At 46.1% G+C, this 14,786-nt stretch overlaps 1 protein-coding gene across 1 annotated transcript in view; it reads right to left on the bottom strand.

Moving 5' to 3' along the window:
• FANCM (FA complementation group M) overlaps positions 1-14,786 on the bottom strand; it is an 837,191-nt gene that overhangs the window by 310,829 nt on the left and 511,576 nt on the right. The window contains exon 12 of the mRNA XM_078659682.1: positions 631-788. Within this exon, the coding sequence (XP_078515808.1) occupies positions 631-788 (158 nt within the window). The remainder of the gene's footprint in view (positions 1-630; positions 789-14,786) is intronic.

Below are 14,786 nucleotides of genomic sequence, written 5' to 3'. Positions count from 1 at the left end.
ATGCACAACGGTTCATCTCAAGTTATACTGTACATTCTGTTAGAAGCGTGGGCTTCGTTACCCCGTATCATATCTCTTGGGTTTGCTGCCTGAAGTTTCATAAATTATGCCCACACTTTAACTGCTTCAATATCTAAGGGTCATCTGGCTATGGCGTGGGAATTCAGGAATATCACAGAGTATGGTGAAAAGATCTGATAGGGCTGATGACGTGTACGAGGACTGTCTATGACTTCCTCATCTAGACCCCAATATAACTTAATTTCCCTGCCTGTTGCCCCAGAGCACAGAAGAGAATGGTGTTGTTCCTACTGTAAAGAGTGTGTGCATGTCACATATGATGTACGACTGTAAACATGAAATGTATGACGCTTTCATTGATGCTGTTGTATTTACACAGGAGCTGACTGATAAACTGCCCATATGTGAAGATGCTTTTTGCTTACGCTGTGTTGTCAAATACAAACTTCAAAGAAATGTTAACATAAAAACAACCAGAATATCTGTGCGTATTTTATGTTAAACGTATTGATTAAATCATTTCAAGGATGTTAATTCAGTCTTCCTTGGTGGATTTTAAGGGCATCGACAAGGAGAACATCGAAAGCCCTTCAGGAATGTTGAACTTACGGGTTTTTGCTCCGCATCGCTGAACGTTTCGAAGCAGGATCGTGGCACTGTGACTTCTTGGAGCCCATCACTCTCTTTAATTCTGTACAAAGTATTCCAAGCCTCGAACTCCTCCGGGGTCAGCGACCAGTCCTCCCTGGGGTTGCTTTGCTTGCACACTGCAGAGGGGGACAAACATACTCTTTCAAGCTGCGCTCGTTGGAAACCAGGTTTACAATTCCACCCAGCTTCTGATGAACACTATATATGTTGTAAGTAACTTTCATTATAGGCGATCAAAAAATGATAGCATTTAATGAGGTCTTAATCCACATTACAACTAAATTGGCACACCTAGGATTATTCATACTAAACAGTGCAGTAACTCGACATAAATACTATGCCCATAGAATTCCCTTTACAGTATGTGGGGCTCATCCACGCACAGCATGACTGGTGATATTGACGATCTACTGTACATTGAACATTTATGTTGGCACACATGTCTGCTTCGCTGCAGGCTGGCTGGCAGTGTTTGTGCAGCTTTCTCTCGTGCCCGGGTCTTGTGTTCCAGGACCGCCTCTATGGCACGAATTCCTCTGCGTGGTTTTGGTTCCGCACAGCTCGTGACCCCTGCTGCCGCCTGCGCCTAACTCCTTGAGTGTTTCCACGCTTTGAAGTTTCCGGGCTCCCGCGTTTCTCAGCAGGTTTCCTTCCTGATACAGCCTGGTGACCTCCTTCTGCTGTTTGACTCATCAGCTGTTCCACTACCCCGTCCTCCCTTACTCTTTTCATTGACAGCTGGCTGCATGGTTGTCGCTGCGTGGCTTGCAGCCTTTTAAACTCATTCATAACGCAGGCCCCTGTTTCTACAGTCAACCTCTGCTGGGAGGTAGGGGGGTGGGGGGGGGGGGGGTATGCGGGCACAGTGAGGCCCATCTCACACTTCCTGCACTCTAAGCTCCTCCTGCCCTGACGAACCCTTCCCCAATTAATAAGGATTCACATCTGTGCCCTGCAGTTTATAGGGGATTATTTGCATCAAGCACCAAGACTCAGCTATTTTATGGAAATCCAAACTTTGGACTTGGATACTGATCGCATGTGTCTTCGAGTACATCAGCTGCACCGCGCATCTCATCAGTACTGGAATCTGAGACCTGCTGGATACACAGCTCTCTACAGTGGGAACCTTATCCCACCGAGCTGTCTTACCAGTGAATGCACTAGAAACAGCCAATGATATAGTGCAGCTAGTTCAAAACCGTGGCAATCTGTGGATAGCTGGACGGTCAAGTTTGTGGCCAGCTCAGTTCTTCGTCCTTCTATGGTCTATAAAATAATTACCACTGAGTGGGAAAAGTAACTATTAAAACACTTCTGTGACATCACAAGACTGAAGTAGTTTGTGCAACACACGCAAGCGCTGGCAAAGCCAAAAGGCCCAGCTTTGGTGTGCTAACACATGTAACCAGCATGTATGCAGGTCTGTGCTTGAATGAGATCATACGCTGAAGGCAGGCCTATCAGACTTACCAATGCTTGTTGGCTAAAGTGATGGAGAAGAGGAAGTTGAGGCATGATGTACCAGCACACAGGAAGTTAGCCATCAATAATAGAGCCAGTGTAGTTAAACCACCTAACTAGAGGATACAGGAGCCCACAGTCTTGCTTGCATTAGGGTCCATGGCGCAGTCGCTGCCCCACTGTTTGCACAGACAACAGCAGTACAACAACATATGCTAAAGGTAAGGAGAGCATACGCTAGCTTGTCAATCTGTAAACCAGAAGATATAAATACATATGGACTGGAGAGCCATCATCTTGTACCCGGAAGGCTTTACCACACCATTGGCAAATGTCTTATTCTCCCCTGAGTTAGCAGCATGGCCAAGACCACCGGGTGCACTCATTTTACATCTTGCACACATTCAAAACAAACTAATAGCTCGAGCTGTGGGCAATGCTCCTCCCTCACCGTGTAACCTGTTATTACAGAACAAATGCTCTCTTTGCCCGGTCAAAGGTTTTCGAAGTCAAGGAAGACATTCTGTTGAGATGATGTTTGCGTCTTGGAATTGACAGAAAGCTCTGGGTTATTGTCAGTCCTTCTTTTCTCACTACTGTTGGCAAAACTCTCACAGATACATACGAATGCTCTCTTTGCCCGGTCAAAGGTTTTCGAAGTCAAGGAAGACATTCTGTTGAGATGATGTTTGCGTCTTGCAATTGACAGAAAGCTCTGGGTTATTGTCAGTCCTTCTTTTCTCACTACTGTTGGCAAAGCTCTCACTGCTATATACGTTGCCATGTCTGACTTTAAAGAAGTCACAGATCAGCAGGGGAAGCTCTGCAGAAATCATAAACTTATCTGTCTAAAAGTGTATACCGAACAGTACGACAAATGACCATATACAGGAGGAAGTCAGGCCAACTCACCATGATGTTTGGGTAGGGGAGTGGCAAGGACGGGGTGGGAGGGCCTTACATTCAATTTATACTTATTCACATGGGATGACATTGTGTGCAATGTTTGGTTCCAAGAAAAACAATAAAAACAGTTGCAAATAAAAGCGACGCTGTACGTTCAAGAATGATTTCTGAGCCACATATTGTATGGGCATGGACAAGATGCCAGCAAAAGTAAAAAGTCTAAATTGGCTTGGATTTTCCCTGAAACAGATTTCAAAGCAGCTTGTGATGACCCAAATGCCATGAATTGGAGATTTTATTATTTCAGGTCTCGCCTACAGCCAACTTTATCTGTCTGCTGTGCTACTGTAAACAATAGAATACATAGTGTGGGCTGTGGGTTAGCCCCTTACGTGTGACTGTATGAACTTCTTGTCTGTCTCCCGCCCCTGCTTCCAATTCAATGTTTTCCTCCCTATTCTTGTGTTTGTACTGTCTAAGAGCATTTTGATTGCACAGCATTCTCTTTGGGTGACTTGTAGTTCCACTTTTGACACAGTCTCCCATGCGATACTCTTAAGATGCCTGCAGGAAATAGGCATCAGGGACGCGGCTCTGGAATGGCTCCGGTCTTTTCTGGAGGGGAGGTCCTTCCAAGTTCATGTCCCTCCTTTCCATTCCCAAGAGCTTGCCTTGCGCCAGGGTGTACCGCAGGGTTCAGTGTTAAGCCCCCTACTGTTTAACATCTACGTCCAGCCTTTGGCTGTGTTGGCGAAGGGAAGGGGCTTGTCACTGGTATCGTATGCTGACGACACCCAGTTAGTGATCGCATTTTCCCAAAAAAGGTGCACTAATCCGATCAAGTTCAAAGAGGACCTCTCTGCGATTGCGGACTGGATGGCGACAAACTGTACAGCTTAACAACAGCAAGTCCGAGATCCTGTTTGGGAAGGATCAGGGGTTGTGGTCTGAGGACTGTTGGCCGGACCGCCTGAATCCTGCCCCCTCGCCCAAGGAGACAGTAAAAAACCTAGGCATCTGGTTTGATAGTGGCCTGACATTTGACGCCCAATCCAAGGCAGTGGATGGGGCTTGTTTTGGGCTTCTGCGGGGCCTGAAGCCACTGTTGGTTTTTTTTCCCTCCATACGTTCACCAAATCATTCTTCAGTCTACAATTTTGTCTAGACTGGATTACGGCAACTGCCTATATTTTGGCGTGAAAAAGGCCAGTTTCAAGCGTCTTCAAAGGGCACAGAATGCAGCCGCCCCCATGCTGGTGGCCCTTCCGACCTCTTGCTCTGTTTCCCACGTACTTCAGAAACTCCACTGGTTGCCGGTGGAGAAGCGCATTCAATTCAAGGCACTTTGTTTGGCGCATAAGACCTTATCACCTCAGGCACCTGTGGGGTTGGCGGGGCTGCTAGAGTTCTACGTGCCACGGCGTCCTTTAAGATCCACCGCCTCAGCTCTGGTTTGCACCCCGCGTGTCTGGAAAGCCAGAGCGGGTGGCCGTTCTTATCACAGCCTGGCCGCGCAACTTTGGAACTCACTTCCTGTGCCCATCAGAGTGATCCAGAACCATCTTGCGTTCCGGAAGGCCAATAAGACCTGGCTTTTTCCAGCTTAAGCCTTTCTAATCTCTGGTTCTTGTCCTGGAGTCTGCGGTCTGCGCTGGGATGCCCCGTCGCTGGGGCAGCTATGCGCATTATAAATCCGATAAATAAATAAATAAAACAAATCTCCATCCAAGTGGGTAACCTAGGAACAGGTAAAATAAATATAATGCTTAAAAAGGCAAACCCAAATCACCATAGTTACTTAAGAGAACTGAGGTATTTTAGGCAGATGTGAAAATGTGCATATGCTTTGTGCAGTCCCTCAAAGTGAAGGGAGCCAGTGGGTTGACCTGTTGCCTCATGGTGTGATGGACGAAGCAAGCCGTGAGTGACAGTTTGATCAACCAGTGATAAAGCGCGCTGACCAAAACCCCAGAAATATATGTATATTATGCATTCATTTCTTGGAAAAAACAATAATATGGCGAGACCGTGAAAACTGAAGAGTCATGTTAATGGTGAGGCAAGGCCATGCACGTGCTACAGACAGTTGCAAGAGAAACCGGTCAGAGTTTCGAAAGCCACAGTGCCAAGTCAGAGGGCAATAAAATTAGCACATTTGAAAATGACTGGAAAGCCACCAATTATATATATATATATATATAGGAACTGACGCACAACTTCTGGATACAACCATTTCAAAGGCCTATAGACTTCTCTTTAACCTGGCTTCGTACACTTCGCCAGCCCAGATTCCGTTGGAATTTGGGCTGATGAGCCAAACTCTTGCACGAAGAACGCTCGGGGCCTCTCCTTTGCTGCTCTCTCTGCCGGGAGGTTGCTGCCGTCACTCTGCCCTGCTGCCCAGTGCCGTTCCCCCCCGCCGCAAGCGCCGCAGGACACCAGGCGCTGCCGCAAAGTGGGGGGAACAGTACACTACATCTCCCAGGAGCCTCAGCTTTCCCACGCCCACGCCTCCAAACGCGCCCGGAGGTGCTAGAAAAAGGCGTCAGACCTCCCGCCTCGCGGGACGCACACGGGCGGTCGCCGGGCTGAGCCCGGGCAGAGGGCGGGCCGTCTGTGGCCGTCCGGAGCCGGTAGAAGCCGGACTGGGCATTTCATTTTTGCCGTCGGACAGGATCTTATGGACGGTATTGGTATTAGCTGCTGGTGAAACTAAGACATTGCCCCGTGTTTGCTATTGTTTAGGCCCATTTCTTTCTTTTGCGAGTGTTGAGTGTTATTCCCCCCTTATTAGCTTGCTATCGGTATTGTTACTGTGGCCAGTTCAGCTCTATAAATGGCCAAATTGAATTCTAAGGTTTTCCCAGGGGTTAGGGGTGTAGGGACCCTGGACGCCTACCTTAGAAGGGCCGAGCATGAGGTGGCAAAAGAGATTGCAAGTGTCCAAAGGAGATTATCACTACACACCCTAACCCACTTACCTCCCCAATTAGCTAACTTAGAGCAGTTAAGCCTCACTGCTACCCCATCTGATTTGACCAATGGCTGTGCCATATCCATCAATCCCATTGACTCCATCCAGGGGGGAACCCTGCCTGTAAGCCTACCATCTGGTGGGGACACATGTGCCGGTCCTAGCTTATCTCCTTCTCCTTTAGCAGCCCGTACCAGTAATTCGCGGGCATTAGCGTCTGCCAATAATAACATCCTAGGGGGGAAAAGAAAAGCTACTGGCATACCCAAGGGTAGTAGACATCAAGCCAAACAGCCTAGGAGTAAAAAATCTGCACCTGGGCTGGAGCTTCATCTGGGCAATTCGGGCAATGTTGTAAATTTGGATCCCGAGGTTAGTGCAACCTCAAGCAATGCAAGAGGGATAGTGCCCAATACACCTAACCCAGGGGGGAATAAGTCTGACCTTATGGATTACATTGAGGGTAGGCTTAAGGCACTTATTTCCCCTGTTTCAACCAAACTTGAAGAAATAGGTAATAGACTTACTACTATTGAAACCAAATTACAGCGGCAGATAATATCATTACCTACCCCCAAACCTTCTGAAGTTCCTTGTTTGAACACTATTCCGCCAAATTTAACTGATCGGGTAACCACCACATTAACCACTGTTACCCAGGCTAAAGCTATTAATGCCCCGTCCATAGCTCAAAACACAATGAGACCTAAGCGAGTAGCCAACTCGGGCCCTGTTGGCCCAGTGGGTAGATTATATCCCCCGGATCAGGCATCTCCCTCAGATTCTCGATTACATCTTCCACCAGAGTCATGCCCTTACACCGTCATCTTGGCAAAGGTCCCAAAATTAGAAGATGGAAAAGCTGAACATTGGTCCGCCCTGAAAAATAAGGTGCTCCATTTTTTAAGTAACAAAACCGTTCTGGGTGAGCGTCTGTTTGATAACTTTAAAATGGTGAGAAGGGTTCCCTGGGTAGGGAAAACCGAGAAAACGTTGATTGGTGATTGTGTGGTGGTTAATTTTGGCTCCCCAAACTAGTGAATCACATACTAAGGCAAACTGGTTCAGTTCTAATTAATCACGATCACGTCAATGTCCTTCCACTGGGGTACTTTTACCCCCCTCCTAATATTAGCACCATTACAAATGTTGAACGTCCTCCCCCAAGCGGCCACATTTCTCTAAGTAACAGGTATGAGGTATTATGTTCCCTAGACCAAAACGACTGACTGACTGGCTTACAGCCACCAGTAAAGGACACTTCCCCTGTTGCCAGCCATGGGATCTGTCCCCCAGTTGCCCTAGCAACACAACCTTCAAGTTTGCAGATAGAGGGGGGATCCATAGCTAACCCTGCCATTAGTGTGTTGTCATGGAATGTGGCGGGCCTTCCATCTAAATTGAATAATCCCGAGTGGTGTCTATTTATTGAACAGTATGATGTATGCATGTTCCAAGAGACTTGGGCCAGATCTAAGCCTGCCTGTATGGGCTTCGCCATATTCGACAAATCAGCTACCCACCTGGGCAAGGGGCGACCGTCAGGAGGTTTGTCTACCTGGGTTGGCACGCATTTAGGGTGTGAGGCTAAAGAATTAGATACCCAGTCCATGGACATTCTGTGTGTGATTCTCACTTTGCCCAACGGGTTACCTGTCTTTCTAGAAACAATCCCCCCTAACACCAGGATGATCATTGGTGCCGATTTTAACACCCAATTCGAACCCCTTAAGGGTTTGGCACCTGACGCTATATTCGATGAAGACCATTATTGGTCAATTCCAGAATCTAGTCTTTCGCCTGTTATTGCCTGGACCCCACTAGCATTGCAAACAAATGCCCTTTGTTTAAAATTCTCACTCCGGGCTTGCAACGGCCGGTTCCCGGCAGGTACTGTCTCCAACATCACATTCAATAGACTAGGATCTACATCAATTATCGACTATATTCTTGTTGATACTGGTAGTTGGGATAGAGTCCTTGAATTCAATATCAGTCCCCGCAGTGATAGCGACCATAATGCCCTGCATATAAACATCTGCTTATCAACAGGCAAAAATCATGTTTTAACACCTGGGAATGTAGTCTCCGACCTAGTCCAAGTAAACAGAGGGAGAAGGGTACGTTGGGGGGACCTCACACTCTCCCAAGAAAAGCTGGCCAGCCTGTATCAGACTGCACTTCCTTTCTTTGTTAAAGCAGACTCCCTAGCGACTGAAACATGTTCTCTGGATTCTAAGCTAACTATTTGTGAAAACCATAAAGAATTAATGGATACTTTGGCTCCCTTTTTTGTTAACCATAGTAAACTAAGGGATAAGCCCAAACCCAGTCATCAATGGTTTAATAGTAATTGCAGAGTTGCAAAGCAAAACTTATTGAATGCAATTAAGAGTAATACAAGGGTAGATCTGTCTGAAGCACGGGCCGCTTATACTTGGGAATTGAAACGGGCCAAAACATGCTGGGAAAACCAGAAGTGGGAAGACATTAGGGCAGCCCTGCTAGCACGGGATCTTAGAGCTTTTTGGAATCTGGTCAACAAAGGCACTAGGAACCACAAATCTGCCATTGAGCCAAATATTAGTTTGAGTTGCTCATTTCGAACCCCTTAATGGCTCCTATAACATAAGGGAGGGAGGCCAAGAAGAACCAAGAGGGGTTACTGGGCCACGTATTCAACTAAGCGAAGTTAAGTTTGCACTGGAGAAAATAGCCCCGAATAAAGCACCAGGGCTGGACAGAATACCTGGAGATCTTTTCCACAGTGAAGTCTCAGTCTGGGGTGCCTATCTTACCTTGTTTTTTAATGCCTTATTGGAGGGCATCCCCATGCCCCCTACGTGGGCGGGGGCTGAAATTATACCCATTTTTAAAAAAGGGTCTCCACTCATGCCATCGAATTACCGGCCCATAAGCCTTTTGGACGTAACCCAAAAAATGTTTGCTCGTGTTCTCCTTGAGTGCCTACACGGATGGATGGAGGAACTCAGCATTCTAACACCACTCCAAGCTGGGTTTAGAGCACGGTCGATCAGATTTTCAGATTACAAATGATTCACTGGAAGACCGTGAGTATAGAGAGTGGCACTCTATACTTAATATTTGTAGATCTGAAATCTGCATTCGACCTGGTCCCCAGAGAGAAGCTGTGGTCGATCCTTTTGGAGATGGGGGTCACGGTTTATCTTTGCCAATTGTTTCCTCGCCTGCATGAGGGCAATTATTCTCAAATCAGGTACGGCAAATATGGCAATCTAACATCCCCAATCCCAGTCAAGCGAGGAGTCCGCCAGGGATGTGTCCTGGCCCCAACACTCTTTGCCCTATTCGTTAATGGGCTCATTGACCATCTCAATAAAGGCCCTAACATTGATGCCCCTAAACTGGCAGGGCGTAGTGTGCCAGCCCTGATGTTTGCAGACGACACGTTAATGCTGGCTAAGTCCCCAATGGGTATCCAGAGGACGCTCGACAACTTTGTTGTCTTCTGCCAACATCGGGCCTGGAGATAAATCTTCAGAAGACCAAATACATGGTCTTTAATGGTGGCAAAAGCACACGCAGCAACCCGACACTGGGGGGCCAACCGCTCGAAAGAGTGGTGGTGTTTGATTACCTTGGCATCACCTTGACGGAGAGTATGGACTGGGGAGCACAGATTAATAAGTGCAACTTGAAGCTCACCCAGGTGTCGGGAGGCATCCACAAATTCTTCAAGGGGGCATCTCACAAGCAGGTCCATGCACCCATGGAAGCCTACAGGGCAGAGGCAAGAAGTACTGTGTTATATGGTGCAGAAATTTGGGGCCACTGTGCACTCTCATCCCTTGAACGCACTGAGAATGTGTTCATTAGGCAGCTTCTTAGCCTCCCTAAAAGTACACCACTGATCCCGTTGAGAATGGACCTAGGGATCAGATCCATTGCCGAGGATGCCGCACTTAGACCATTAACCTTCTGGAGACGCTTGTGGAGCACTCCCGAGCTAGCCCCGTATAGCGAGGAGTTAACTGAGATATTGGGGCTGAAGGGGGTGGGCAAGATACCCTGGTTGAGACACCTTAAGGCGCTATGTGTGGAACTGGGACGCGTGGACCTGTGGGATGAGCCCCAAACCGGGTCCCAATCATTAAGTAGGAACACACTGGTGACTGCCTATAGGGAATACCGGCTGACCAAGATGATGCGTAGCTCTTCATCGGGACGGCTGACGAGTGAATTCCTTGCAATGAAAAATATTTATCAGGCAGAGTCCATCTTGGATAGCATCCAACCAGTGCTGGCAAGAAAATTGTTTCTTCAGTTCAGGCATGGGTGCCTCCCCTACGATCGTATGTTAAAAAATGGGGGGGACAGGTTACGATTGAATGCCCTGCCTGTGGTTTAGTGGATGAAACTGAGGTGCACGTTTTTTTCCAATGTGATTCCTATAGGTCGCCAAGAAAACGCTGGCTTGTACAAATTTGTAAGAACTTGGGCACAAGACACTTTAGAGAGGCCTATAGAATTTTGAAAACTGAGCTGCACCTCCCAATAGTTTACTCTGTTTCCCGTTTTTTATTCTCAATGTGGTGTATGAGGAGGAAGTTTCTGGAGCCTTCCCCTTAGTGGCCGAATGTAGTATACGGTCTGCTCAGGCCTGTTAACACTTTTCTGATCTATGGTATATAACTTTTAACTGTGTCTATTTTAAAAAGAGTCTCTGCTCCGGTTTTATAAATTATTTTATTACCCTTAGTGGCTTTTAGTATGGTTTTTATCTTTTTCCATGTGTAAAAGCACTGACCATATGCACCTGCATTTTATTCTTATTGCTTATTCTATGGCGACTGGATGTAAAACTGTACCAATGTTTGTTGATTCCTGTGCTAATGATATATGTTTTATTCATTTTTGTGACGCTTTTATGGTCAATGTACTAAAATAAAGCTTTTTAAACAAACGAAACTTGCACAAAGAGGGTCATACATCAAGTGCTGGCACAAACTAAAGAACTCTCCAGAAAATACCCTGAATTGACAGCTCTGGCAAGACATAAAAAGCTCATCCAGAATGCCGGCAAAAAAATACTTAGAGGAGTCCCTGACTGTTACAGGACTGAAAGAGCTATGGGAGTCTCCTCTATCACATGCGCAATTCGAGCACACAGTGAACAAGAGCTTAAAGAGACACTCGCATGTGGAGGACAAAGCCACGTTTTCTCACAGACGCCATGCCTGGATGACCCTGTGTACTTATAAAACACCGGGGCTCCAAGCATATTTTGGTCTGGAGTATGGCTGGAAAACTAAGGAAGCCCTTTTAAAACACAGGCTAGGGATCCTACCCGCCATTCCTCACCTACCACCGTGGCTGAGACAGAACTATGGGACTCAATGCCGGCTTTGCGGAACGGGGATCGAAGACTTAGAACATCTATTATGCACATGCTCGAGGCTGAACGTGGAAAACAGCCTTTAACGAACTAGGAGTCCGCTCACGCAGACAAGCCGTCCTCGCCTGCTTCGACCCTGGTCTCCCGCCACTAAATGGGAAGCTGGTGAAATTTCTGAAACTAGCAGAACGGAAACAAACAACCCAGGCACTTGGCTAAGAGGAAATCTTGGGCCAGGATCATGCTGCCATGAACAATATATCCCACCCACACTTTTTACTGTCTTTTATCTTTGCCTTTTATTCAAATCTCTTGTTTTTAAAGGTCTCTTAATTTCTCTCGCGAGACTTGAGTTTTAATATATTCTTCTTTTTGTAGTGGTTTTTATTAACCAAAAAACAATAAATAAATTACTTACCAATTATATGTGTAAAAAAAAAAAATCCAGTATTAACATATGCTATATAAATAGCTAATATTAACAAAGATGTTTCACTAGGTAAAATAATATAGTTTTGCAGGACAGTTTGTGATTTTAGGACAGTTTGTGATTTTGTCTGGTGGATTTATTGCATTGTATGGAATAACTTATGAAATTGTTGTTTAAAAATGTAATAATAATGAAAAAAACATACTGTATGGCTTCTAAAAGCAGGGAGGTAATGGGTCATGAGCGTGAAAATAGTATTGGGCTTCTGTGCAGTCAGATAGTTTTGTGCTTCTGTGCAAATGGAGGAGAATTGAAAGTGCAATATGGCGGCATTCTCATCTGACCAACCATCATCATCATAAAAGCGTTTTTTTTTTTGCAAAAGCAAATAATGTCATTCAAATCTATTTTCGTTATTAAGGAGCTTAACCTCTGACATCCACCCCCAAACCCAACCCCATCGAGTGCAGGTTGTGTTTAATCCTTGATAGCGTTTTTCCCAGAAAAGATATTCAAGCCAAATGTGCATCCCTTTTTTCCCCCGCATGTTGCGAATCATAAATGTATCCAGGATTCGCTAATTCCCTGGGAGGCAACAGAGAAATAAGGCATCATGCAGCACTGTTTTTTTTGTTTTGGATGGGTGGGGAATGTGCTAGGCAAGAATGTATGTGGTGGGTTTTCTAAGAATGATTTCAACAAAAGGTCTCAAGTGCTAAGATCACTCTCTTCCCAGCTTTCACAAACACACAGAATTGAAAAAATGTGTTTAACTAGTTTTTGCCATTTTCTAAGCAGTATTAAAAACGACTACTTCCACTTTGTGGTGGAAAATGGTGAGGACCCAGAAACCTATATATTTCAGAGAAGTAGACAAATCTAAATTCAGCAAGAGACTATTTGTGTAAATAGTTCATGCTTTTCCTAACGAAAAACTGAGGAAAATAAGTAGGGAAAAATAGAAACAGGTTCTAAGAAAGTGGGGTATTAGTTGTAAGGAATGTGGGTCATTCACATATAATAAGTCCACAACATTCTGTAAAATGGGTACCAAGTACCATGCTGTAACACTTGCACTAGACTCTTTCAGGTTAGCAAGTCAGTCCAAGGCTTACTCGGGGGAGATGGAGCGGGCTAGTATCCCAGTACACAGACACACAGTAACCTACACCCAATATGTCATTGTACAGTCCTTGCTTTTACTTTTAAAAAAGGAAACATACTCTATTAAGCAAACATTAATCGAACCCTATAACCTCAATCGCCCCACATATACTAAACACAATATAATTGTGGTAGGTATCAAAAGGAAGGCTTACTGACTTTGTCAGGGTGTCACCACATTAATAAAAGCAGAAATATGTCATAATGAACAATTTACTTACCTTCGATAATTATGTATTTGTAAGCGACATATATTCGATATAGATTCCTTACCTTAGAATTGCCCCAGGCATCAGACTGAATCCAGAGAAATGTTTTCGTAGCAGTAGCCTCACGCGTCGGTAGGTGGTGTCGGTATACTGTGTCTGTCGTTGGCGTCACGGTCGCCGGAATGACGTTGCGGTGTCCACTTAGACACCACCCCTGCGAGCTGACGACAGTTCTGACACGACTTTCCACGCCAGAAGCGCAGAGCCGTGCAAGACACTGAAAACTGGTGCACAAAACTAGGGCCCTGTAAGGGACTCCCTATCCCTAGAAGCCAGTTCGCAGAACAGGGGGGATGGGTGGGGTGGTAAGGAATCAATAACTAATATATGTCTCTTACTGATACATCGTTACCAAAGGTAAATAACGTTCATCTGAAAGAGACTATTAGTTATAGATTCCTTACCTTGGAATAGATACCACAGCAATATCAACTCCAGAGGTGGGTTTGCGAACTAAGTTCACACCATGAAGTCCTGGAGAACAGAACGGCCAAAGAAGCGGTCTCTCCGTACTTGGATATCTAAGCAGTAATGCTTTGTAAATGTGCACGTGGCTGCCTGGCAGATGTCAAGTAAGGGAACTCCATGTCTCAAAGCAGTAGTGGCTGCCGTCGCCCGGGTAGAGTGGGCGCGCAGTCCCACTGGAGGTTCCTTTTTAGCCAAAGAATAGCAGTTCTTAATGCATAAGACAACCCATCGAGAGATGGTACATTTGTGCACTGCCCGAACTTTCTTGGCGCTCACATAACCCAAGAAGAGTTGATCGTCCACCCGGAAGTCTTTAGTGCGGTCGAGATAGAAAGACAGCACACGTTTAGGGTGCAGAAGGTGGAGTCTCGCCTCCTCTTTGGAAGGGTGCAGAGGCGGGAAGAAGGGAGGCAAGGTTATGGTCTGACCTATGTGGAAAGAGGTAACCACTTTGGGCAGAAAAGAGGGCCTAGTACAGAGGACTACTTTGTATGGACGGACAGCAAGAAAGGGAGGCTTGGACGATAAGGCCTGAGGTGATGGCAAGCAAGAAAGCAGTCTCCAAAGTAAGGAGACGAAGCGGACAATTATGTAGTGGCTCGAAGGGATTCAAGTCCCACTGGGGCATTACGAAAGGAGAAGGAGGAAAGAGAGGAGTAATGCCCTTCAGAAATCTTAACTATTGGGGACTTGAAAAGAGAAGGTTAATCAGGGAGGCAAAGAAAGGCCGACATGTAGCCATTAAGAGTGCCCACAGCAGAGCCTTGCTGGGCCAAAGAAAGAACGAAGAGGAGAACCTCTGAAAGAGAGGGAGAAACGGGATCAACAGCCTTTGCTGTTCACCATGCCACAAATTTGTTCCATCTACAGGCATATACAGTTTTAGTGGAGGAACGTCTGCCTGCAAAGATTACATTACAGACTTTGGGAGGAAGATCGAAAGCTGTCAACTGTCGCCGCTCAACATCTATGCAAGGAGGAGGAGGCTGGACAGGTTCGGGTGGAGGACCGTCCCCTGCTACTGCAACAGAAGATCCTCCTGAAGAGGCAGTCTAATCGGAG

Source organism: Lissotriton helveticus, chromosome 9, assembly GCF_964261635.1.
Source record: "Lissotriton helveticus chromosome 9, aLisHel1.1, whole genome shotgun sequence".
NCBI classification, from domain to species: Eukaryota; Metazoa; Chordata; class Amphibia; order Caudata; family Salamandridae; genus Lissotriton; species Lissotriton helveticus.
The sequence above is the reverse complement of the archived record's forward strand: the minus strand, read 5'-3'. Positions and strand labels throughout refer to the sequence as shown.